General features: G+C 38.3%; 1 protein-coding gene and 1 long non-coding RNA gene across 2 annotated transcripts in view; both read right to left on the reverse strand.

The window, feature by feature from the left end:
• RBM25 (RNA binding motif protein 25) overlaps positions 1-27,826 on the reverse strand; it is a 60,343-nt gene that overhangs the window by 9,685 nt on the left and 22,832 nt on the right. Inside the window, exons 6-14 of the mRNA XM_049612508.1 lie at positions 22,878-23,038; positions 13,332-13,517; positions 11,906-11,959; positions 11,585-11,668; positions 7,766-8,052; positions 5,955-6,177; positions 5,566-5,655; positions 2,975-3,048; positions 441-591 (exon numbers count right to left, since the gene is read on the reverse strand). Of these exons, the coding sequence (XP_049468465.1) occupies positions 441-591; positions 2,975-3,048; positions 5,566-5,655; positions 5,955-6,177; positions 7,766-8,052; positions 11,585-11,668; positions 11,906-11,959; positions 13,332-13,517; positions 22,878-23,038 (1,310 nt within the window). The remainder of the gene's footprint in view (positions 1-440; positions 592-2,974; positions 3,049-5,565; positions 5,656-5,954; positions 6,178-7,765; positions 8,053-11,584; positions 11,669-11,905; positions 11,960-13,331; positions 13,518-22,877; positions 23,039-27,826) is intronic.
• On the reverse strand, positions 18,721-20,914 carry LOC125909367 (uncharacterized). Its single transcript, XR_007453666.1, has 2 exons — positions 19,197-20,914; positions 18,721-18,924 (listed from the first exon to the last, which is right to left on the reverse strand). It is a non-coding gene; the product is annotated as an uncharacterized LOC125909367 (long non-coding RNA).

Raw genomic sequence — 27,826 nt, forward strand, 5'->3', positions numbered from 1 at the left:
AATTGTGATATCATGACTTGAGCCAAAGTCAGATGCTCAACTGACTGAGCCACCCGGGCACCCCTGTTTTCCTTTTAAAGTGAAAAGTTGTTCATGAAAACATCTTCAATTTATTTAAGAAATAAAAGATTTCAGGTGGCAATGAGAGAAGGAACTCAACCCACAAAAGTCAGGAAGTGTCAACGCACATTACAGCAAGGACAGATTATTATAAATGTTTTCTTAGATGACATTCCTTTAACTTAGGTAATATTCACAGAAATTAAGGAAGAAAACAGCTGGAAGATGTTTAGAATTAACGTTGTAAATCAACTAACACTGGTGATTTGTATGATAGAATAAAGAAAAAGACAATATCCTCCCCAAAACCAGCAAGATACATGAAACATAAGCTGCATCTCCCTTATAAGAATACTGTTGTGAATGTTATATTATCTCACCCTCTGGAGCTCTGCGTCTGGATCCGGGTGTCCTTCAGCCAGAAGGCGCTGCCTGATTTCCTCTAGCTCTTCCTTCTCTCTTTTCCTGTCCCGTTCATCTGCTTCCATTTCCTTTTCCCTATCACGCAATCTTTTCTGAAGAGCGCTTCCTCTGCAAAAGTAAAACGTAACAGGCCTTAACATTCACATCAGCCAATAAACCTAACAGAAGTATCTTCTCCAGAAGTATCTTCTTTAAATACTAAAAGCTATATGATAAGAGAATGAAAAATGTGTTACTGTTCTTTATCTGCAGAACACCAACACCCAAGACAATGTGCTACCTGGTAATGTTTAATAAGGAAACACTGTCTTCTCATTTACCACCATGACTCATTCTTAAGTCATTTTATTTATTTGTTCATTTTTAAGTTTATCTTGAGAGGGAGAGAACATGAGTGCAAGAGCAGGGAAAGGGCAGTGTGTGAGGAAGAGAGAGAATCACAAGTAGGCTCAGTGCTTACTCGGGGAGGGATCGATCTCAGGAACCATGTGATCACGACCAGAGCTGAGATCAAGAGTCAGCACTTAATTGACTGAGCCACTCAGATGCCTCAAGTCATTTTAAATAAGTATCTAAAACAAGTAGAAAAGCAGTTTTCAGATGAAAGAAAGCTCTCATTTTGTACTTATTACAGAGAGAAACCCCGACACATAACTTGTGTTCTTTTGGATGCCAAGTTGTGAAAAATTAATACAAGGAGTAGTAATACCATGAAGAATAGTTCTTTTTTTTAATATTTGTTTATTTTTAAGAGAAAGAGACAAAGCGTGAGTGGGGGAGGGGCAGAGACAGAGGAAGACACAGAATCCGAAGCAGGCTCCAGGCTCTGAGCAGTCAGCATAGAGCCTGATGCAGGGCTCGAACCCACGAACCATGAGATCATGACCTGAGCTGAAGTCAGAGGCTTAACCGACTGAGCCACCCAGTCGCCCCGTTCTTTATCTTCAGTTTAAATCAATTCTTTCCATAATGGAAAACATCCTAGAAGGAAGCAGTGCAGAATCAACAGAAAACAGAGATTCTCCCTACCCAGCAGTTTATTATATATCCCAGAATGTTGAAATTCTGTAATACTGATTTTACAATTCAATAATTTACTGACTTTTTTTCCCTTTTCTAAAAAGTCAAATCCTTGGCGTGCACTTAAGTTGCTAATTCCAGGGGCACCTGGGTGGCTGAGTTAGTTAAGCGTCCGACTTGGGCTCAGGTCATGATCTCTCAGTATGTGAGTTCGAGCCCCGCATCGGGATCTGTGCTGACAGCTCAGAGCCCGGAGCCTGCTTCGGATTCTGTGTCTCTGTCTCTGCCCCCCTCCCCCACTTGTGCTCTGTCTCTATCAAAAATAAATAAAATGTAAAAAAAAAAAAAAAAAAAAAAAAAAATTGTTAATTCCAATGTTTTAATTATGTACAGTAAGTATATTAAAATTATACATTAAATGCCTTCCCTACATGCCTGGATCACGTTAGGTACAGGAGATAAAAAAAAAAATCACAATATTGTCCATAGTTTCAGGGAAATTATAGTTTGGGATGGAGGAAGGAGAACAAAGCAAACAAATTTACACTACTGTCACAGCACTAAAATTAGAGTAGTTTATTATTATTTTTTAATGTTTACTTTTGAAAGAGACAGCACAAGTGGGGGAGGGCACACAGCAGGGGAGACACAGAACCCAAAGCAGGCTCCAGGCTCTGAGCTGTCAGCACAGAGCCCAATGCAGGGCTCGAACCCACGAACGGTGAGATCATGACCCAAGCTGAATTCGGACCCTAAACTGAGCCTCCCAGGCACCCCTAAAATAAGAGTAGTTTAGAAATGCCATGGGAACATGACTTTACAGGAGGAGGAAAGGTAGGCTTTACAACCATCACTTCAGAAAAATATGTCAATTGGGCAGCGGATGGGATGGTGTTTGGTTGGCTTTGTAACATTCTTGAAATCCTTGAAGACAAAAATTTTTAGACCACCTTAAATAGTTATTACTAGCTATTGGGGTGCCCGGGTGGTTCAGTGGGTTAAGCGTCCAACTTCTTCAGCTCAGGTCATGATCTCGTGGTCCCTGTGTTTGAGCCCCGCCTCGAGCTTTGTACAGACAGCTCGGAACCTGCTTCTGATTCTGTGTCTCCCACTCTCTCTGACCCTCCCCCACTCTTGCTCTGTCTCACTCTCAAAAATGAACGTTAAAAAAATTTAAAAAACAAAAACTAGTTATAACTTGTTATAAAAACTGGACCTCTTTAAAACACATGAAAAAAGTTAAGCGGTTTTAATACTATTATGGACACCCCCCAAAAAAGATAGAATTGTTGATCTCTTTCCAACAGTTCTCCCCTGTACTCCCCAAAACAACATATCAAATATGGGGGTGATTACAAGGTAGAACATGCAGATTTTCTTTATTATCCCACTGAGTGAACCTGTCTGCTCTGGTAGGGAACATAAGGCTAATAATACTAAAAGATGAGCTCATAAAGCAAGGCGTCTTTACCTGTAATATTTGGGATCATCTCTATCGTCATCATAATCTTCTAAGAATTCTTTTAGTCGTTTAGCTTCTTTTGCCTGTGAGAAAATTGAAGACAAAGTGTACAAAATTAACATGTGGGTAATGTTAGGTTACCCCCTTAAAAGGTCATATTTGTTAGCCCCTCCTCCTTTCTTGGGAAATAGATTTTTCTCATCCATATCACTTGAATACTATAATTCTCGTGTACTTGATCTATTTAAATAACATTAGATATATTCTATCCTTTACTCTTGAAACAAGTCAGATTTAGGACTTATCCTTGCAAAAAGCACATACAGTATGCCACATATAGTATTTACTCCCTGAATATAATCTTCAACATACGGTAATGAAACTTGAGCATATGAAGAAACAAAATTGTAAGCTATTTTATAGAATCTATTAAAAAAAAAAATTCTACATTTCATTTGTAGGGGTATTATGCTATAGAAAGCAGTTTTTATAAAATGTACAATTGAAAATCCAAATCATGTTCACGCATAAAAATCTAGGGGTGCCTGGGTGGCTCAGTCAAGCGTCCAACTCTTAACTTTGGCTCAGGTCATGATCTCAAGGTTCATAAGATCAAGCCCCACATTGGGCTATGTGCTGGACATGGAGTCTGCTTAAGGTTCTCCCCACCTCACCCCCGTCACTCCCCCACTTGCGCATGCGCACGCTTTCCCTCAATCAATCAATCAATCAATCAATGTAATACCTATCTAACTCTTAGTGCACAAACCATTAAAGTATAGGACTCTCTCTTATTTTTGGAATTTCAAATATAATTATTATATTTAATAGCACTTACAGGTAACAATTACATAAAGCTATACAATATAAGTAAATAAATATTTACTTAGAATTTATATTCTCATCTATTATATCAACAACTTTTGTATCTACATACAAAGCAGATAATGCTAGGCTTCTAAATATAGTAAAAGTTCATTATTTTGACTAAAGTAAAATTTTAATAATTTCATCCAGTTCAAATGTTACCTCTCTGTAAAAACCTGCCTAACCTAACCATCTATCCGTCACAAATTCCTACCCCCAGACAGAATTAGTCATTCTTTCTGTACTCCCTAAATACTGTAAACACACATTTACCATACCTTAAACACTCACACATACACTACAGTAACTACCTGCCTAAAGTTAGAAGTAATAGTTACTCTTGTGTGCCCAGTACCCAGCACAAGCCCAAGGCTGGGATATAATGTACACACAAAATGGGTCAAATAAACGAAAACAGGCTGTCAAGTAGAAACGACAAAATTTACAAATATCTAAATAAACACAGGATGGTGCATGAGGCACATACTAAAAATACAAACATAAGTTACCAGTCTTGAGGAGTAGAAACTTTCACTTTTTACATCATATACTTGTTACTCGCTTATGTTTATATAATGAGCACGTAACTGCTTTTGTAACTGGACTTTTTTAAAGCTCTCAAAGAATAATAGGAAATTTTTCTCTAGAAAGACAGATTTCAGATTTGCTTGTTAAGAAGCAGAATCACTTCAAATCTATTCCACCATGTTGTTCGTGGCAAACATTTCTTATTTTAATTGTTTCTCACTATATTATTCTCTTCCTATTTTCTAACCTAGCGATGAGAAAGGAATTCCAGAATGGGAGCACCAATTCAGGAGAACTGAAATTACGTTCATTCTCTGGCATTATGGATCTACTACACAGAAAACCCATACTATCTATCTAGTTGCTGCATGCACCCTCTTTTGGTTACTTACAAATACTCCCTCTATGTTTCATGTTCAAAAGCTATTTGAAAATTCCTAACTTCTGTGAAGTTTTTGGAAGAATAATCTCCAAACTGGAGATAAAGAAACCTTCGTGAAATTCTGGCAAAGACAGGACACATGGAACATGCCACTAAAACAAATACTATATAAAATCTTTTGTCATTCTACTTAGTAACGGCCTATGCGAACTGCTTTACTATTATCGTTTATCAAACAGCATGAATGCAAAATGTAAGGTTCATTTTTATGATTATCATGTATTTAAAAGAAACAGAGCATAAGGAAAAAAGTAATTCATAGATACTATATACTGAAGATAATAATTTTGATTTATAAAAACAGAGGTCTTTCTTTACACTGTATGTTAACTGGGATTTAAATAAAAACATCAAGAGGGAAAAAAAAACAGGTCTTCTCATGGCACGATTCCCTTCATCCACATATACTACACCAATACAGAACAGTATCAATGCCTCTTCAAATTCAAAATGCTGCAGATTCTTAATCAAAGAATGTTCTATAACTAATCATTTTACACATTCCTCCTCTATGACAGATTTACTTCAGTGGTATTGCCAAAAGGTAATTTTGTTTATAGGCAGCAAAATGTGAAAAGTAAGAGTAAGAAAGATTTTGGTGGTCTGGAATTGTCTGAAGATTACTTGAAATATGTAAAAATTAAGTTATCTATATTGAGAGCTTATACATTTTAATTATAAAGTTACTTCTAATTCTAGTTAATGGTAAAGAATTTGATCTGCTTTTTATTTGAAAAATCACTTATCAACCTAGAATAATTACCATTTCTCTTCTTCTTTCTTCTTCTCTTTCGGCCTCCTTCTCATACTCCCGGGTTTTCTTCCGTTCTCTGATTTCCCAATTCTTAAGGCGCTAAAAAAAAAATTGCCAAAGCTTCACAAATGTAAGCAAAGGGCCCCAACATGTTTGACTAACTTACTGAGTAGCAAAGCTTTAAAACTGAAAGCATTTCAAGGTTTGGGAGTTCGACCCCACATCAGACTCTCTGCTGTCAACAAAAAGCTTGCTTCGAACCCTCTGTCCCCCACTACTCTCTCTCTCTGTCCCTCTCCTGTTCACGCTTGCGCACGCGCACACTCTCTCAAAAATAAATAAACGTTAAAATTTTTTTTAATTAGTTAAAAAAAATTTAAAGCATTTTCTCAATTTACCTCTTGGTAAGCAGCTTCTTTCTCGCGGAGTTTTCTTTCAAGTTTTCTTCGTTCATAAGCATCCTCTTCATCCTCTTCTCGGTCCCGCTTCTTGTCTTTCTCTCTCTCTCGTTCCCGTTCCCTTTCTCGCTCTCTCTCGCGCTCTCGTTCTCTTTCTCGTTCCCGTTCTCTCTCTCTCTCTCTTTCCCGCTCCCGTTCCCTTTCACGATCTCTGCTCTTTTCTCTATATAAACAAAAGATTTACAAAGTCTGTCAATCCCTCTGTTTTCCTTTAAAACCGAGGGAAAGGAGGACAACATATATTACAAAATACACAAAATCACAGGCCAGAATTTAGCATTTGATTTCTGCAGAAGTGTAAACTCCTCTACATTCACCAGAAAGACACAATATAATTCTAGTCCCTAATTCTAAACTGCATTCTAAATTCAGCGTTAATGCTTATCAGTATTTCAGAAAACAGACAAACCCAGATATAAGAAATACCAAGGACAGGGGCGCCTGGGTGGCTCAGTTGGTTAAGCGTCCGACTTCGGCTCAGGTCACGATCTCACAGTTCGTGAGTTCGAGCCCCGCGTCGGGCTCTGTGCTGACAGCTCGGAGCCTGGAGCCTGTTTCGGATTCTGTGTCTCCCTCTCTCTGACCCTCCCCCATTCATGCTCTGTCTCTCTCTGTCTCAAAAATAAATAAATGTGAAAAAAAATTAAAAAAAAAAAAAAAAAAAAAGAAATACCAAGGACAAACAAGTTAAAAGATAGTCTACCCCACTAGCGATCAAAGAACATAAATGTTGGCAAAGATGTGGAGAGAAGAGCATTTTGGCATGTTGCATGGATAAATTATAACTGTATCTACCAGCAATGAAGTGTCCTCCAATATTTAAGTCAAAGTGATAAAAAAAAAATTGCAGAATATATGTAGTATGATGCCATGGATCTCATTAAATACAAATATATGTATGTACATAGTACATAAAACAATAGTTTATGTATTCATATCTGTAGTAAAAGTATGCTATTGTATATATGTCAAATTCTCAATAACGGTTACTCAAGAGGATAATGATTATTCCAGCAGAGGAAGTTAAAAGATTTTAATGCCCACTAAAGATTAAGGACACTGGATTTCTAGTTTCAGCAACTGGTGGACTAAAAGTGGACCTCCTTTTGGTTACAATCAGGTGAAAACCTACAACACAGAAATGTTATTATCTGAAAACCAGCTTGGGGAAAAAAGGTGAGTTTTTCATCCTTCCCCACTTCCTTCCTTTGTTCATTTTTTCTTTACCTCATTCCTAAATAATTTAAGATGATTCATCAAATTCAACAAAATTAAGGAGAAAAATAATAAAACAAGGTGAAATTAACTAGAGAAGTCCTAAATAGTAAATTGAGAGCTGGGCCAGGCGGGGGAGTTGTGGCCATACAGCAGGCTACAGGACCACATACAGACATGAGTGGCTAAAAGCAGTGGTCCTAGAGCTGATTTCCCAGGACATGGGACCTCAATGAAATGGTAAATAGAAAAGATGCCCACCGACCCAGGGAGACAACAGGGACTCATGTCTTCCCAGAACACCAGGTGGAGAGTGGCTGCATTCTGGGTCCGTGTAAATCCTGGCTTCAGACAGTAATTAACTCTGAAGTTGAAAACCGTTACTTGAACCAATGCTTACGTGCGTGAGACAGTAAGCCAGGCATGCTCTGTGGCTAAGAAAATTCTCTCCTCACAGAAACATAAACAGTGTGGAGAGTAACAACGTACAGTTCTACTGAAGCAATCAGCAAACGGTAACTTCCACCAAGCCTTACCTTGATCGACTCCTGTCCTTATTCCGATCCGAGCTCCTTTCCCGATCGCGGTCCCGGTCTCTCTCGCGGTCTCGGTCCCGATCTCTCTCTTTAGTGCGGTCACGATCCCTATCCCGTTCTCGTTCCCGCTCCCGTTCCTTCTCCTTTTCTCGTTCACGTTCTCTTTCCCTTTCTCGTTCCCGTTCTCGCCTTTCTCGTTCCCTTTCACGCTCCCTCTCTCTTTCTCTCCGTTCTTTCTCAATTTCCTGTCTTTCTTTTTCCTTTTTGCCTTTCTCTTCTTCCAGTTTCTAGAAACCAATAAAAGTACTTTTAGAGTTAACTCTGTAGCTCCAGTATTCAGATATTTCCCGGCGCAATGCCCAATATGGGGAACAACAATAACCAAACCACTGGTACTTTAATATTAAGTACTTGTGGTTTTACTTGGCAAATTAAACTGAAGCAATCACAAGACTATATAGATTGCGTGCAAACCCAGATACTCTACACAGACCAGGAATCTCCAATCTTGGATGCTGGGAGATTGCGTCAAGTGTGGCTGGCCACTCAATGATTACGTAACAACTAAAATGACCATGAGGAATGTGGTGATTAAAAATAATATCTAGAAATACAATCACTTAGCTAAAATGTAATTCCTCTCATTATGAATTTCTGTAAACCAGTGCAACTACTGATTTACTACTGATACTAAATATAACCCCCAGACTTCCCATTACGTAAAAGGTTACTACTTGAAGGTTTTAAAGGGGAGGTGGGGGAGGAGAGTCAGGTCACTGTAATACAAATAATCTTCTACCCTCTGGTTTGCCCACCCTCCCAAAGATAAGCTGAATTCAGCCAAGATTTGCCCTATTATCTCAATGGAAACATTTACTCCCACCATTACAAGATGGACAGCCCACCAAATACGAAAAGTTTGAAAATACACTCACTTCAAGCAAAAATGTACATAATTGTAATATTCTCATTTCACTTAATTTTAAAAGCAACATATTTATGCCCATTATGCCTATAAGACAATAAAAATATATCAACAGTGATAAATCCATCCTTGGAAGGAACGATTGCATATGAACTTACAGATGCTGTGCTAGGACATGGATCGCCAACACTGGATTAACCTTGCCTACAAGCTATGTTTCTGGGAGGAAGAGCAAGTACATGGTTCACAAATAAACCAAATAACAGAGTCAGACCAAGTTTGTACCCTGACAAGATTACCAGTGTACCACACGGTTTCTACACAAACTCCGAAAAAAAGAAAAAAAAGAAAAACCCAAACAGGAAAAACAAAACAAAAACAGAATGCATTTATCCCTTTGGTTCCATGTTTAGTGTCACCGAAAAGAAATTTAAACTGCAACAATAAAATGTGCATTTTTTTTTGTCTTTTCTCAGTCATGTAAAGCATTTAAAACAACTTTAAAAAGCAATCTTACCTGTCATACTCTTTTTCTCTCGCTCATGGTTCAGAGAACTGACAGAGGATTATGAAAGAGAAGCTAATGCATGAGAAATCAATATATTCAGCTGCTGTGCCAGTCTATATCAAAGGAGAATGTAGGCAAAGCCAAGACTGAATACACTGAAGTTACAAAGAGAAGAGAAAAGAAATGGTAGAAAGAGGACAGAAACTGAAAACTATTTAAAGGGGCAAATTAGAATGTCTGAAACAGTTCTAATGGACTATAAAAATTTGTATTGTAAAATGAGGCTAGACTACACAAAACTTACCTCAGTGTCATACACTTATAAAGAAATGTTTATTTCTGAGATAATAGATACTTACAGATCTATTTTAGCTGTTCCAATAATAATCTCTTTTGTAGGATTTAATGTTTTTACTTTTGCTTATTCACTGCACTACTTCTTTTTTAGATGTATAGTTCCACTTAATGTAAATAATAATTTGTTTCAGAACTCATTTCAAAAGTTTTGTTCTAAGTAAATGAACAAGTGAGTGAATCTGGACCATACTAAATGCACTTCTAAAACAATCTATATGCAGTAGGTAGACACACACACACACACACACACACACACACATATATATTTTAAGACAAACACTAGAGAAAGAGAATATGGAAGTGAGTCTAAAAGGATGTAAGAAAGTAATGAAATAATGAAGAGGAAAGGACAGGAAAAAAAAATCATAAATCTTACCTTAGTCTCTCTTCAGACTCGTCCGTGCTGTAAATGGACGCCCCCTGCCACGCTGATACCCTGACAGTCCGTGGTTATTTAATAAACTCATACCAAAACATGCAAAGGTTCACTGAGCTCATTTTTTGTTACTGGAGTTTCAAATGTCCCCTTTAACCATACCACCCAACAAAAAGAACTATATTTTGTTTTTATTTTGATCTTTTTTTAAAATACATTTTGGAAATTCAAAACATCCCCACCCCACCCCCCCCAACAACAGTGAAATAAGTCTAAGGCAGTCAAATGCCTGACAGCTTCTCAAACTCTGAAGCAAATATCTTTTGAATTAATTTGTTAAAAACACAATTTCATCATACTTTACCAATGACATGACAGGGTTTAACAAATAACAACAAGGGGGTAAACCACACACACAACTGTATACCATTTTCAAGCTTACTCAGGCCCTGAATTTGCGTATTGAACCTAACCAAAAGTATCCCACAGTATCCCAAAAGTATCCCAACTAATGACTTCCCACAGACTACCATTTAAACTCAAAATTAATTTGGGAAAACTTTATTTGTGCTTTTAGATACTTAGTTCCCGGAGAAGCACTGTGTATGTGAGCTAGGGCTGGGCATCTGGATAATAAGTGTTCAGCAGCACTGATTCAATAGCATTAATTGTCAACTTGGGATTTGGAAAGCAGTAAGAAAAAAGAAGATCGTATGAAAGAAAAAATGAACACTTAACACTTCACTGAGTTACAGATCACTCAGTATTTTGAGTAATAACCAGTAACATCTTATTATCTCTAACATGAAAATACATTTCATGCGATATTTGCATTTTACCGTCCATAAGCATCACCTTCAACACTAGCGAACACTCACAGATGCACTGTCATTGAGAGAAGCTTTCAATAGGCAAAACTCGTGAGTGGGATTTACTATGCACAAATACCCATTTCCAAGCCAGTTACCCCTTTGCATATTTTTCTGAGGGGGCATCCATAAATATAATAAAAAACAGAAGCTCATACTTACATCCTATTCCTTGTTACTTTCCAAGCTGAGAGTTTCATCTTGCATTAGTCACCATATGATCTCTATCATAATGGTGGGGGTCAATGAATAGATTAGCTTTATGGGAATTTACAGTTCTTCCATGCATCTAAAATTTGGTAAGTCTGGTAACCACTGACCTACTTTTTAAAATCTCCCCCTCTCAACTTAAATCTACACAAATATAAATCTTAAATTTCAATCTCGGCCCTAAAGCAAAGGTTTTCCTACGATTAAGTTAAATAAATGCCCCCAGCAATACACTACAGTGTAGGTTATCCTGCTGCCCCACTGAATCTAGTTTAAATCTGATCTTGATGTTTATGTTAAAATCTAAAAGTAAAATTAGCTTTTATTCATACTCAAGTGAGGTGACTGTAGAGTAGTCAGTAACTGCAACAACTAAGCACAATATGTCAAGGACCACTTTAAAATGGTATGGTCTTCTGTTTCTTTGTCTCTATCTAGATATTAATTAACCTATAAAAAGCATTTAAAATTATATTCTAATGTAATGTTGTTTTTTTTTTTTTTTTTTTGTCTGTTTGCTTTGGATTCTGTAAAAAGTCTAGATTGGTATCAAGTGAAAAAACAAGAATACTACCTTGTGTGTGTCTCTGAATTTGCTGATCTCTCGGGATATCAGATCTCTTTTGTCTTCTTCCATTTCTATAGCATTTATATCCTCCTAAAAAAGATAGGGGGGAATAGGAGAGAACGCATTATAGATCAATCTACATCAATACAAATATATTAAAACTAGAAGTTAGATATTCTGTACACCTTACAAACAGATAGTAACTAAACAAACAGAACTTATATAGTAAGAAATCTAGTGATCTAAGTTAAATAATGAGATGTCAGATGAATAAGAATCACAAATCTGGCCATTAGCAGTAAACAGTCATTGTCAATGTAAACGAACCTTAGTGATGAGTGGATAAGGGATCAGTGGGGCCACTGGAAATCTACGGAAAATCTGCGGAAAAATCCACAAAGATTAAAAAAAAAAAAAAAAGCAACGAGTTAACATTACACTGCACAACAATGCTCTGTATGTTTATACTACAAGCAATGCAAGATTTCTGTGACATTTTCTTGATTTCAAATTACTTAATAAAAAAGATTTCACTCACTCTCTTTAATCCCTCCTGTCACCTACCACCTCCTCACCTTTCAATTCCCCCAGGCAATGGAATAAGCAAAGTCTCACTAGCAGGATTTTTTCCTCCAAACCCAGGAAAAAATCATACCAACAGTATTCACCCATAATTCCTGCCATACAGCAGGATTTGATTCTTTCCTCCCAACCCATAACAAACAAATATGTCTAGTAATTTTTTCCCTTCCCATTAATGCTGGAAGAGGAAGAACAAACTCTAAAACATCAACTACCCTATGACTATCAATTCCCATTCCCAACAACTGGCATTTCACTAGACAGGTTTTTAAGGTCACATAAGGAAAAACAAGCCAAGTAATAAAAATGTATTTGTCCAGAAAGCTAATTGAAAACGAAATTCAAAATAAAATAAGGCACTGAAATTCAAAATAAAATGACTGTAACTACCCCTTCATTTTAAAAACTAGAGTGTATGTTTCACAGTACTCTTTCATGGCACATATAACCTGTGCATGTAAGATACTTCCAATATTTCAAAAAAATACTCCCCATAATTCTCTAAATTTATCCAAAGCAATGAATATTAAAAAAAAAACAGACATTTTCTTTCAACCTGGACTCCTTACTATTTAATTAGCTTAGGCAGGCAAAGAGTGGTAAATTAGAATACCCTGGGGAGGAGTGTTTCATCTTGTACTACTCTTTCACAGTCCTCCAGTTAGAAGTTCAATGGTGTTACTGTCCACAGAGGGAAATAAGCAGTAGTTTATAAGAAAACGTGGCTAAGAATCAAAGAATGGGTGAAAATCCTCAGTGAAGGACATCTGGTATCCTGCTTAGAGCAGGGATAGAACAATTATCAGGGAGTAAGACAAAGCAAAGCCAGCCCCTTCACGGCCGAAAAAACAAAAACAAAAAAACTTCCTTTGTCCCTTAGTACCAGCTTCTACTTCATGAGTTAAGGTTTTTTCTTTATGAAATTTGAATCCACAGATAAATACAAGCATCCATGCCAGTGCATTTCAAACACACAAAACAAACATTTTGGTAAAAAAAAATCATGAGTTACTTGATTAAACATGGTCAAATTAGGCTTAACTGTATATTGTTATAAATGCTAGTCATTTTATTTTCCCCTTGAAAGTGAAAATGAAATGAAAGCACAAGAGTGACACCATAAAAAGTAAACCGTAGAAATGACTCTTGTCAGAAATCAAATAACACATACGTCCTCCTTCTTTTCCTTCTTCTTCTTCCTAGGGTGAGAGTCAGATTCTTGTGAGGGGGCATTGAGCTCACTGGAGTATTCTCGAATTAAAACTTCAATGGCCCCTTTGATCATCTGATCTCTTCTCTTTGTCTCTTCATCTAAGGCTTCTTCATCATCATTAGTGACAGTTTCTGGCCTTGCATTCTTTAAAAAAAAAAAAAGGCAAATTCAGGGGCAGGAAGGCAGAAAAAAATTAAAAAAACCAAGAAAATTAAAATCATTCTAAAACAAGGTAGTACACAAAACAAACATGTTTTTCTCCAAAAGAGCATCTCTGTAGTCCGAGTAAATGCAGATTTGGTTTTGTTCTTAACTTCACAAAACTAAACTTCATTTGACTTACTGATTTTTCTCAGATACTGATACTTTATCATTTTCTTTTGCTTTTTCTTCCTTTAATAGCTAATATTCTGACCCCCGACCAGTTACGGGAAGATTAAACCACAGGACTAACATAGTACACAAATACATCTGCAAAGCTTTCAGGTTTTCAGACTGTCTTGCTCAAATACTTCCACAAACTAACGATATTTACTACATTAACCAATTCAGACTTGAAAATTTAATTATATGAAAAAACAAAATACACTTGTACACACACTATGACAGCCACCATTACAGACACCATTTAAAATAAACAAAAGCAAAAAAAAATAGAAATAAAATAAACAAAAGCATGTGTAGGTTAAACAAATGAAAAACACTAGGTAGCTATATACAACAAAATGCAAGCATAAAAAAAAAAAAAAAAAAGACAAAACGCAAGCATCAGATAGGCCAGGGGCTGAAACAACTGCATCTCTTTTCCCCTTCTGCTTTCTATAATGTGGAAATACCACTTAAAAAAAAAACAGGTACTTATACTCTAAGAAGGAACCAACTCTAAATACTACATAAGTCTTTCTCCCATGACTTGCACATGTAGTATTACAAAAAATAAAAACACAAAATTCATGTTGTAATGCTTCTCGCAAGTAACTATTTGCAGGATTTATTACTTTTTAATATTTATTTATTTATGAGAGAGTGTGCACAAGCGGAGAAGGGGCAGGAAGGGGTTGGGGGGGTGGCGGACACAGAATCTGAAGAAGGCTCCAGGCTCTGGGCTGTTAGCACAGAGCCTGACATGAGGGCTTGAACCCACGAACTGTGAGATCATGACCTGAGCCAAAGTCGGACACTTAACCAACTGAGCCACCCACGTGCCCCTAGGACTTTATTATATTTTAAAAGAAAACTAGACTAATTGTGTTGATGTGAAAAAAAAAAAAAATTACTGACTTCTAACGTACTATAATTCTTTTTGTTTTTATCTTAGTTCTATTTTATTTTATTTTATTTTATTTTATTTTTTTAAATTTTTTTTTCAACGTTTTTTATTTATTTTTTTTTGGGACAGAGAGAGACAGAGCATGAACGGGGGAGGGGCAGAGAGAGAGGGAAACACAGAATCGGAAACAGGCTCCAGGCTCCGAGCCATCAGCCCAGAGCCTGACGCGGGGCTCGAACTCACGGCCCGCGAGATCGTGACCTGGCTGAAGTCGGACGCTTAACCGACTGCGCCACCCAGGCGCCCCTCTTAGTTCTATTTTAAAAGGTACCTGGTAAAGGAATTAATTCAATTCAAACTACAAAATTTAACCATATATATTTAAGTTTTTTTGTTTGTTTGTTTGTTTTTTAGTAATCTCTACACCCAACATGGGGCTCGAACTCACGACCTCGAGATCAAAAATCACTTGCTCTTCCAACTGAACAAGCCAGGTGTTCCCAAACTACAAAATTTAGAGAATGACCTCAAAATTTTGGGTAATTTCCAGTTACTCTCAGTCTTTTCTTAAAACTAGGAAAACAGAAAAGTATGACAAGCAAAAACATAAAGATGTATACAAAAACTTTTGTAATTTAAAACTGTACACACACATGCCTCAAAGTAATTATTTACTTGGTAAACATGTTGTTATGTGTTTTCAGATTCAAATAAGAACAATGCTCTTCTGCATAAATGCTGGCTCTTGGTCACAATGCATACAACTATTCAGGGTAAGTTTCACATCTTGTGGCTCCTTAATATAACTTAGTGATGTCAGATTTCATAATTCTGAAAGCAACCTTCAATGGATACTTCTTCAACAGGCAATTTTTTTTTTTTTTTTTAACAGCTCACAACCCTGAGATCAAGAAGACCTGAGCTGAGATCAAGAGTCAGGACACTTACTGACCGAGTCACCCAGGCACCCAACAGGCATTTATTTCTTAAATTAATTTTCTCAACAAATTTTTTTTTCATTAGGAAAAAATTTTTTTAAGTAATCTCTACATGCAAAACGGGGCTCGAATTCAAACCCCGAGGTCAAGAGTTGCATGCTCTACCGACTGAACCAGCCAAGTGCCCCCTGGCTCAACAAATTAAGAGATTACTATCTGCAAGGTAGGTACTATGTTAGATGGCAAAAAATTCAATATGGGAAAAAGAAATGACCTTGCCCTTAAGTATTTAGTAAATAGGATAAGAAGTTACGATACAGGTAACTTCAAGTTAAGTTATAAAGTGTGGTATAAAACTAACCACTCGAAGTTCCTCACTTTCCCAAACCTGCCTCTTGACCCAATCTTGCGCCAACTTTTTACTTGGTTATCTTGGATAAAGAAGCTTTACGCAAGAACAGTAATTAAACTTAAAATTTATTTACCAAAAACACTGTAATCTATAACTGTGGTGATGTGTTTTTACTTTAAATCGATAATATATGGCAATAAGTTCTCTGTGCAGCATTCACTAAAATCCCTTCAGTAATGCTCTGCTTCTTCACAGGTCTTTTTTGTTTTTTTAATAATTTCTTTAAGTTTATTTATTTATTTTGAGAGAGACAGCATGAGCGGGGGAGGGGCATAGAGAGAGAATCCCAAGTAGGCTCTACACTGTCAGCACAGAGCCACCAGGTGCCCTCTCCACAGGTTTTAAATTAAATAATTAACCTGCCAGTAAGTTGCCACTGAAACTGTAGGTCCGGAGACACACATGAACCATTTCAACCCAAATCCTCAACTGCTGAGAGCTAAATTCTGTATTATGAAAATACCTTTGGGGTGCCTGGGTGGCTCAGTCGGTTAAGTTCTGACTTCGGCTCAGGTCATGATCTCACAGTTCTTGGGTTTGAGCCCTACATCAGGCTCCACGCTGACAGTACAGATTTGAGCCCCTCTCCCTCTGCCCCTCTCCCACATGCGTGCACCCTGACCTATTTCTCTCTCTCTCTCAAAATAAACTTAAAAAAAAGAGAGAGAAAGAAAACACACTTTCTGAGAGACCATCAAGTCTGTCTTTAGCATTTCCCCTACATTCTAAACTCCTTTCCACGAACCCTCTACATCTCCATCCTTTCCTAAGCATAAGACTAGAAGTAGGGTTATAAATCTGAAGGCCTGGTCATTTAAAAATACTCAGAAGCCCCTGAGGTCCCTCCCACCACCATCCCAAATCAAATTTAAATATTAGTATAGCTGGTCTTACCTAAGTTAGGAGTAAAGCATTTGAAATGAATTCACACCTTATGAATGACTACCGTCCTCTGATCTACAGACAAAATGTACATTTTTAGGGGCACCTGGGTGGTTCAGTCAGTTAAGTACCTGTCTCTTGGTTTCAGATCAGGTCACGATCTCACAGTTCATGGGTTCGAACCCCACATCAGGCTCCATGCTGATGGTGCAGAGCCTACTCGGGATTCTCTTATCTCCCTCCTTCTCTACCCCTTCCCCCACTTGCTCGCATGCTCACTCACTCATTCTACCTCAAATAAAGTTAAAATTTTTTGAAAAAATTTTGTTAATATTTATTTATTTTTGACAGAGACAGACACAGAGCATGAGCGGGGGAGGGGCAGAGAGAGAGGGAGATACAGAACTCGAAGCAGGCTCAGGCTCCAAGCTGTCAGCACAGAGCCCGACGTGGGGCTCAAACTCACAACTGTGAGATCATGAGCTGAGCCGAAACCGGGACGCTCAACCGACTGAGCCGCCCAGGCGCCCCTAAAGTTAAAATTTTTTTTAAAAATGTGTATTTTTAGAAGGAAAGCTTATTAGCCCAAATCTCTTCACCAATTGTTAATGTAAGAAAACCAAAAATAACCAGACATATCATGGAAGGAAAAGTTCTTTTTGGTTTCAACTTAAGGTCTACTTCTGGGTCTTCAACCACACACAATTTTCTGATTTCCAGTTTTTTCTTCACTTCAGAAACAGAAAGCACGTTCATTAACACTGAGCGCCAAAAGATGAGGGGGTTAGCAGTACAAGAGGACCACAGAAACCAACTGAATATCTGAGAGGTTTATGTGGCCCACCTATTTAGCTCTTTTCAGAGGAATTAAAAGCTTCAATAGTAAAGCTACTGGTAGTAAAGCTGAAAAACACCTCTTCCAGGCTCACTCTTTGGCACTGACTTGGTTTGGACTCTAGGGTCCAAAACAAGAACTTCTTTGGGAACTTAAGTAAAAGCAGAGCACTTTCTTTTGAGAAAATGTAGATTCAACCAGACTAATCTCCAGCAAAGATGTAAAAAGTAAAGATGTCCCTATCTGCAGCATGCATCCTCAATTAAAATGCAATGCCAAGAGGCTCTGTCCAGAGATTATCTGTACTTCCAACACTGGTCGGAAGTCTTTTTTTTTTTTTTTTTAGTTTATTTTGAGAGGGAGAGAGCAAGTGGGGGAGGGCAAGAGAGAAAGGGGTAGAGAGAGAATCCCAATCAGGCTCCGAAATGTCAGCACAGAGCCCAATGCACAGCTTGAACCCACGAACCATGAGATCATGACCTAAGTTAATGTCAGACACTTAACCAAATGAGCCACCCAGGCACCTCCAGAAGTCATTCTTGAATGTGTGGTTAACCACTACTTATGACGATCAAGCAGATCTCTCTACTCCTAATTGTTACTCCTGAACAGCCAGAAAGCAACAGGGCATGAACTACACCAGTATGGCTACCCCAAAAGGAATACTTTTACTAATGGCCAAAGATTGTTTCTACAAATTCTGCAAAATCTATATGAAAACTTTCAATCAAGCTGTTAGACAAGACACATAATTCCTCTTGAAATTCTGGGTGAAAGTGCTTACTTCTGCAGCACATATACTAAAATTCTGGGTCAAGAAAAATCTCTCTCTTTCTAGACAAACTTGTGTTTCTTTTCTTTCTTACCCAATAAGAACTATACAACTAATTGTGCTTTGTCTTCTGCTTGGGAATCAGGAAAATGCCTGAATACATTATCATATGAGTTCCTCAATGTCTCATTTTCTTTTTTGAGAGACAGCACAAGTGAGTAAAGGGCAGAGAAAGACAGAGAGGGAATCCCAGGGAGGGCAGAGAGAGAAAAAGGGAGACGGGGAGAGAAGCAGGGCTAACCCGAAGTGGGGCTCATGCTCACCCCAAGCGGGGCACGACCTCGCCCAAAGTGGGGCTCAAGCTTCACTGGATACGGGACTCGAACTCAGAACAGTGAGATCATGACCTGAGCCATCCTTAAAAACGGAGCCATCGGGGCGCCTGGGTGGCGCAGTCGGTTAAGCGTCCGACTTCAGCCAGGTCACGATCTCGCGGTCCGTGAGTTCGAGCCCCGCGTCAGGCTCTGGGCTGATGGCTCGGAGCCTGGAGCCTGTTTCCGATTCTGTGTCTCCCTCTCTCTCTGCCCCTCCCCCGTTCATGCTCTGTCTCTCTCTGTCCCAAAAATAAATAAAAAACGTTGAAAAAAAAAAATTAAAAAAAAAAAAAACAAAAACAAAAACAAAAAAAAAAAAAAAACGGAGCCATCCAGGCACCCACTCCATGTCTCATTCTTGTATCATCCATCTTAGGTCAGTTTTCTACACTTCTCCACAACAATCAACAATAAAGAAGAAGAACTATTTGTTCTCATATTTTATCTTGAAAAATCATGACAAATCTGTAATCTACTCCATAATAGTTACATTTACTTAAAAGTTATTTGAAAAAAATGATCTGATAAAAATATCTGAGAAGATCAAAAATTATCTGATCAGCATTGCTTTTTCTTTTCACCAATACTGTTGAGTAAGTTGCCATTCTAGGAAACTATGCCCTGTCTTGTGACTTCAAGTATCTCTGGGCACTATGCCAAATCCACCCAGACGTCAGGTCTGTGAATGTTTTAAATTTCATCTTACCTGAAATAATTGTTCTGTTTTTATTGGAGGTGGCTACAATTCTATTCTTAAAGATACAAACAGATTTAAATTATGGTTCCTCTCACTAATAGTGATTACAAATTAAATCAAAGTCTCAACTGTGCATTTCCTTATACAAATAAAGTGATTTGCTTCACGTACAGAGTACACGATCTGCAAATGCTACAAATTAAACCACCTCACCAGCTAATGACTAAACACAGGGAAAAAAAGAAAGACACCCAGAGAATTATATAAAAACTGTGAAGACATTAAATCCATGCTTTATTTTAACTAAGAATTCAGTTATCACTGCAAGGAACATCTAAAAAGTCTTATTTTAGAGTTGTGGGTTTTTTTGGGAGAGAGACAGCGAGAACACAGGGCGCCCACGGGGGAGTGGCAGAGGGGGTGGGGGAAAGAATCCCAAGCAGGCTCCATGCTGACGGTGGGGCTCAAACTCTAACTGTGAGGTCGTGACCTGAGCCAAAATCAAGAGACAGTTGCTTAACCGACTGAGCCCCCAGGCTCCCCAGAGAGTTGGTTTTTTGATGTGACAGGAAACACTGTTGCTGTGAAATACAGCTTCTACTCCAGAGAAGCTGCATTTTATTATTTCTTTACAAAACTAGGTAAAGACAGTAAGATTACCAGGTGAGCAATGTAACTGCAACTGCCACTCAATAAATGAGCATCCCATTCTTGCTATGGGCAACATACTGTCCTAGGTTCTGCAGAGGTACAAGAGGAAGAGACACAGTCTGTGAGCTTATGGTCCTTCCTGTTTGTAATCAGACATGGAAATCAAATGGCACAAGGCGGATGAGAGACAGATACCAACAATATATGTTACAAAGCAGACTGTCCTAACACCAGTAAAAACCTGGAAACATAGATGGGAAGAGAGGAATTAATTCTGCCTGAGAGAAATCCAGGATAGGACTGACAAAGACTGTATGAATCAAGTAACAATGTAATGAGATCTGGATAGAACTGCAACAGGGAGCTTGGATGGACAACAAGGACACGAGATGTCAGAAAAGCACAAAGGAAGTTCGTGGAGATATATGATTGACATGAGCAGAAGGATTGATGAGAGCAGCTAGAAAGGTAGACTGAACGAGCCTTGAATGCCATACTAAGAAGACAGGCTTTATACTATGAGAAATTCAAAACCATTAAGGATGTACGAGCACACAGTTGACATACTTATGTTTTAGAAATATAGGCGGTGCTAGAATAATCAGATGAGAGGAATGAAATCCAGAGAAATCAGTTGAAATTTACTAAAAGTCCAAGAAAAGGCAGAAGTAAAAAAAAGTCTATTTACAGAATACTGAGAATCAATCTCTATTTATGAAAGAAAAACAAATTCACATATTCCAATTAAAACTATATTCATCCATACAGAGAAAAAAGTCTGGAAGAATATGCAACAAAAACATATACAGGGGCTCCCAATGGGGATAGGATTATGGGTGCTACTGAATTTCTTCTTGAAATAGTTTGCTTTACACTGGGTGTTATATGAAAGTGATGGATCACCAAGTTCTACTTCTGAAACCAATACTACACTGTATATTAACTAACTTGAACTTAAATAAATTAAAAAATAAAAAGTAAATAGATGTGTCTAGGCAGAACTCACAATAAATGCTGATTAAACTGTAAAAAAATTTTTTCAATAAATGACGGCATGTACTTAAAATAACAGTTTGCTTTATAAAGGTTTTTTTTAACGCTTTTTTTAAGAGAGAGAGAGAAAAAGCATGCATGAGTGGGGGGAGGGGCAGAGAATCCAAACAAGGTTCCACAATGACAAGACAGACTAATGTGGGGCTCAAACTCATGAACTGCAAGATCATGACCTGAGCCAAAGTCGATGCTTAACGGACTGAGCTACCCACATGCCCCAAGATTTTATTTATTTTTTCTTAGTGTTTATTTATTGCTGAGAGACAGAGCGTGAGCAAGGGAGGGGCAGAGAGAGGGAGACACAGACTCCAAAGCAGGATCCAGGCTCTCAGCACAGAGCCTGATACAGGGCTTGAATCTACAAATCGCGAGATCATGACCTGAACCAATGCCAGACGCTTAACCAACAGCCACCCAGGCTCCCCCCCACGATTTTCTTAATAACATTTTCTGAGGTTTTGTTTGCTTGACAAAGAATATACAGTGTTTTTGTAAAGGAGGGAAGAGTAATACCAAGAAAGCTATTTCTATTTTGAATGACAATGAAAGCGTAAGAGCAAAAACGCATTTTTGCTTTTGTAGAAGAAAGAAGGTAACAATAAATCCATTTTAAATCCATTCAAGTTTGAGATGCCAAAAGGAAATAGGAAATATACTCAGGTTTTAGCTATTTTTTGTTTTGCTGAAAGGGAGTAATGACGAATACATTACAACACATGAAAATTTCCTTTACTTTAGCTTCACTTAATATGGGACCCAACTGAGGAAAGTAGTAAGATTTATTTTCACTTATTTTAGAGCTTGTGGGTTTTTGTTTTGTTTTGTTTTGTTTTTTTGAGAGCAAGAGAGAGCACACACTCATATGGGCGACGACAGAGGAAGAAGGAGAGACAAAATCCCAAGCATGCTCCACGCCCAGCATGGAGAGCCCAAAGCGGGGCTAAATCCCAAGACTCTGAGATCATGACCTAAGCCAAAATCAAGAGTCAGACACTCAACCAACTGAGCAACCCAGGCACCCAGAACCTGTGTGATTCTTTTTTTCTTTTAGTTTATTTTTATTTATTCTGAAAGAGAAATAGAGAGCAAGCAGGGGAGGGACAGAGAGAGGGAGACGGAATCTGTGCTGACAGCACAGAGCCTGACGTGGGGCTCCAACTCATGAACTGTGAGATCATGACCTGAGCCAAAGTCAAGACTTTGATGCCCAACTGACTGAGCCACACAGGTGCCCCAGAACCTGTGTACTTCTAAAACAGAGGGCAACTAATTAAAATTGTGTAAGCTGAACTATATTTTGTTGTACTTACTTACAAAGCTACCTTAATGAATTAGCTGTTAGGAACAGACTGTACCAGTGTTTTTTCTGGCAACTTAACCTTGTCCAGCCTCCCTCACTACCTTTATCCTAACCTGGAACAAGCAAACCAACCATCATCTATCCCCTATGGGTAGATAAAAGACTTTGATAAACTGCAAAAATACCCTCCCGCTTTTAGCCACAAGTACATATTATGATGAGGATGATCTTGTGAAGCCCCATATTAGATTCCCTTATAAGAAGTACTTACACTGAAAGAGCACAGTAAGCCTAAAAAGACAGCACTATGAAAAACATACCCCATTAGAAGCTTTCTTTTTTGCTTTCCATTCATCCAGTTGTGCCTTTGTCTTTGCATCAACTTTAACAAGTAGTTTCTTCTCTCCAATCTGCAGGTCATGCAGTAACCTGAGCGCACGGAGGGTAGATTCAGGTTCCTTATACTCACAGAAGCCAAAGGCTAAAAATGGGTGTAAAGAATTCATCAAATATCAATAGTTATGAAAACACAGTATTTATGGAAAATTAAAATAATTAGAGACCAAATGTTTTTAATACCAAGATTTTTCACATTGTCACTCCTCTCTTTCCTTCAATTACCTTTGATTTTTTTTTAACACCCTCAAACCGAAAGAAAAAAAGAAAAACAGGAAAGAAAAATTCTAATCAGGGAAATTGTTACTTATTAGAAGTGCTGATAAAATATTTAGCAGAACCAGAAAATTTCATAATGGAGTCTTTTAATTATTTCCTGAATTCATTCCACCCAGACTTCCTAACAGTTAGCAACAATTATATGACATCAGGCTGCTTGAACCTGTTAAAGCTCTTTTCAACTCTGAGTCGTTACACTACAAAAGTACTGAACTTTTATCCTAGTTATGAGTCTAATTTTTCTGTGTCTGTTTCATTTTAGTAACTACTCTAAGCATTATTACCATGACTTTAAGCCAGAGATATTAAAACATAAATTTTAAAAGAGTAATCTAAAAATTTAAAGCAAAAAAACAAACGAATCCAAATATGTATACAGTTAAGGAAATAACCACACAGAAAGGAACTATTCTGAGTGATTTTAAATTTTTTTTTAATTTTTTTAAATGTTTATTTATTTATTTATTTTTATTTTTATTTTTTTTTTAATTTTTTTTTCAACGTTTTTTTATTTTTTATTTTTTTATTTTTGGGACAGAGAGAGACAGAGCATGAACGGGGGAGGGGCAGAGAGAGAGGGAGACACAGAATCGGAAACAGGCTCCAGGCTCCGAGCCATCAGCCCAGAGCCTGACGCGGGGCTCGAACTCACGGACCGCGAGATCGTGACCTGGCTGAAGTCGGACGCTTAACCGACTGCGCCACCCAGGTGCCCCTAAATGTTTATTTATTTTTGAGAGAGAGACAGAGTGTGAGCAGGGGAGGAGCAGAGAGAGAGGGAGACACAGAATCCGAAGCAGGCTCCAGGCTCTGAGCTGACAGCACAGAGGCTGATGTGGGGCTCAAACTCACGAACTGTGAGATCATGACCTGAGCTGAAGTCGGACAATTACCGACTGAGCCACCGAGGGGACCCTAAATTTTTTCTTTTAACGTTTATTTATTTTTGAGAGAGAGACAGAGTGAGTATGGGAGGGGCAGAGACAGAGGGAGACATAGAATCCGAAGGAGGCTCCAGGCTCTGAACTGTCAGCACAGAGCCCAATGCAGGGTTCAAACTCACAAACCGTGAGATCATGACCTAAGCCAAAGTCAGACACTTAGCCGACTGAGCCATCCAGGCACCCATCTTCTGAGCGCCATTAAAGCAGTAAATTTGACTTTAGATTTTTTAGTGTGATATATCATAAAGACAAAAGACCTGTCAACAGAAAACTTCTATCACCATATTGCTGATGAGTGTAGATGTTATTAGTCTTACATTGTTGCATATGAAATATGAGATGAACCAAGCCAGTGATTATTTAACAGTCTATCATCCCAATGTCCTTGAAACTCTAGATTCTCAGTATGGGAATACAGATATAACAGAAAAGCTTAAATAAAAACCGTTTAGTCCTGAATGTGAATTAACGTGCATTGGAAAAATGTAAAAGCAAAGACTAATAAACAAGTCTTGTAATGAATATACCTAATTGCCAGCTTGTGATTTTTAAAGCAATTTACCACTAAAAAAACCCCAGAGTTCCTTAAAGAAATGGCTGACCCTAAGTCTAGGACGGAAAAACTACTAGATAAGCTTAGATTCCAGATTCCAAATAACAAGGTAACTATTAAAAACAGGCTGGCAACAAAACCATTGGAAATCCAACTTGCAGAGGCGACTTAAGACAATTTAAGCTTCACTAGCAATAACGACAATAAATTCTTATTAAGTATAACAACAAACCGAATAGGCTTCAATCCTTAAGTTCACAATGGTTCTTTAAAAAAAAGTCACTGATGGGGCGCCTGGGTAGCTCAGTCGGTTAAGCATCCGACTTCGGCTCAGGTCATGATCTCACAGCCCGTGGGTTCTAGCCCCGCGTCGGGCTCTGTGCTAACAGCTCAGAGCCTGGAGCCTGCTTCAGATTCTGTGTCTCCCTCCTCTGACCCTCCCCTGTTCATGCTCTGTCTCTGTCTCAAAAATAAATAAAACATTAAAAAAAATTAAAAAAAAAAAAAAAAAGTCACTGCTGGGGCGCCTGGGTGTCTCAGTCTGTTAAGCGTTGGACTTTGGCTCAGGTCATGATCTCATGGTCCATGAGTTCAAGCCCTGCATCGGGCTCTGTGCTGACAGCTTAGAGCCTGGAGCCTGCTTCACATTCCATGTCTCCCTCTCTCTCTCCCCTCCCCAACTCATGCTCTCTCACTCTCTCTCTCAAAAATAAAGGTTAAAAAAATTTTTTTAATAAAATAAAATAAAAAAATAAATTAAAAAAGTCACTGCTAAAGAATGTTGAGGACACAAACTCATTGTTTTGAAAAAAAATCAAGGAACCAAAGCATTTACCCTGTTTTCCTTATATCAATTATACCTCTAACCAAATACTAGATGGAGATAAGAGGTTTATTCTTACAGCAGTAGTCTAATAAAGACTTTTTAAAAATGTTTTTTAACATTTATTCATTTTTGAGACACGGGGTGGGGGGGGGAGAGAGAGAGAGAAAGATAGACAGACAGACAGGGTGAGTGGAGGGGGGGCAGAGAGGGAGACACAGAATCTGAAACAGGCTCTGTGAGATCATAATCTGAGCTGACAGACACTTAACTGACTGAGCCACCCAGGTGCCTGATTTATTTTCCTTTTCTTTTCTTTCTTTCTTTTTTTTTTTTTTTTTAAATGTTTTGGGGGTCACTGGGTGGCTCAGTCAGTTAAGCGTCCGACTCTTGGTTTCAGCTCAGGTCATGCATGTTCTCATGGTTGGTGAGTTCAAACCCTGCATCAGGCTTTGAACTGACAGTGTGGAACCAGCTTGGGATTCTCTCCCTCTCTCTCTGCCCCTCTCTCACTCATTCCCTCAAAATAAATAAAAACTTGAAAAAAAGTATTAAAAATTTTGTTTAATGCTTATTTATATCTAAGAGAGAGAGACAGAGACAGAGAGACAGAGTCAGGGCAAGTAGGAAGGGGCAGAGAAAGACACAAAATCTGAGGCAGGCTCCAGGCTCTGAGCTATCAGCACCGAGCCTGACACAGGGCTTGAACTCATGAGCTGTGAGGTGATGACCTGAGCCAAAGTCGGACACTCAAGTGGGACGCTTAACTGACTGAGCAACCCAGGCACCACAAGAAGATTTGTTTTTCAATGAATGAATGATAGTAGTCCTCAAATTAGACTAGTGCATTTTGCAATCCTCCAATGAATAAATCAATCCAGGAACAGACAATCAACAGCTGCATCTCAAACCACAAAAAATTTTTAATTAAAAAAAAAAAAAAAATAATAATAATCCAGTGTCTGATGATGGAAGAACAATACCTTTAGAAAATTCTTATAAATAAAAGCATCAAAAAAATAACACATATGAACTCAAATTGAAGTCTCAAGATACAACTACCAACCAGTTTACATAAAATACGGAAGACAGGGGCGCCTGGGTGGCTCAGTCGGTTAAGCATCCAACTTCGGCTCAGGTCATGATCTCACGGTCCGTGAGTTTGAGCCCCACATCGGGCTCTGTGCTGACAGCTCGGAGCCTGGAGCCTGCTTCAGATTCTGTGTCTCCCTCTCTCTCTGACCCTCCCCCGTTCATGCTCTGTCTCTGTCTCAAAAATAAATAAACACTGGGGCGCCTGGGTGGCTCAGTCGGTTGGGCGTCCGACTTCAGCTCAGGTCACAATCGCGCGGTCCGTGAGTTCGAGCCCCGTGTCGGGCTCTGGGCTGATGGCTCAGAGCCTGGAGCCTGCTTCCGATTCTATGTCTCCCTCTCTCTCTGCCCCTCCCCCGTTCATGCTCTGTCTCTCTCTGTCCCAAAAATAAATAAAAAAAAACGTTGAGAAAAAAAAATGTTTTTAAATAAAATAAAATAAACATTAAAAAAAAATTTTTTAAATAAATAAATAAAATAAAATACAGAAGACAGAGAAGCACTGGCATATTATTCTGCGTGGAGCTGCAATCAGCAAATCTAGACTAAAGAAACACTACTGGGAAAATGACAGTTTCTTCCACAAATAACTGCAAAGGAAAAGAGAGCGAGAACTTAAAATATTTTTAAAAAGTCTTAAAATATGCCAGCCAACTGCAATATGCTGACTATGTATAGATCCTGAATTAAACAAAATATTTAAAAATTGGTATTTGTGACATCTGAACACTGACTTACAATATTAAGAAAAATAGTTAATTTTTGAAGGTCTTATGATAGTATTTTCAGTAAATTTTTTAAAAAACTCCTATCTTTTAGAGATACACACTAAAATAGGATGAGTGCTTGGGATTGCTTAAAAATAATATATAAAGAGGGGGTGTGATGGGTGCTTGGGATTGCCTAAAAATAATATAAGGAGGCGGTGCCTGGGTGGCTCAATGGTTAAGCATCTGATTCTTGATTTCGGCTTAGGTTGCGATCTCATGGTTCGTGAGTTTGAGCCCTACATCAGACTCTGCTCTGAGAGTGCAGAACCTGCTTGGGAGTCTGTCTCCCTCTATCCCCTCTGCCTCTCTTTCTCAAAAATATTTTTAAAACAATAAAAGAAATTAAACAATAAATTTAAAAATAACATAAGGAGGAAATGGATAGGGTACAGGTTAAGCACAATTGACCATG

This window comes from Panthera uncia (assembly GCF_023721935.1).
Source record: "Panthera uncia isolate 11264 chromosome B3 unlocalized genomic scaffold, Puncia_PCG_1.0 HiC_scaffold_1, whole genome shotgun sequence".
Classification (NCBI taxonomy): Eukaryota; Metazoa; Chordata; class Mammalia; order Carnivora; family Felidae; genus Panthera; species Panthera uncia.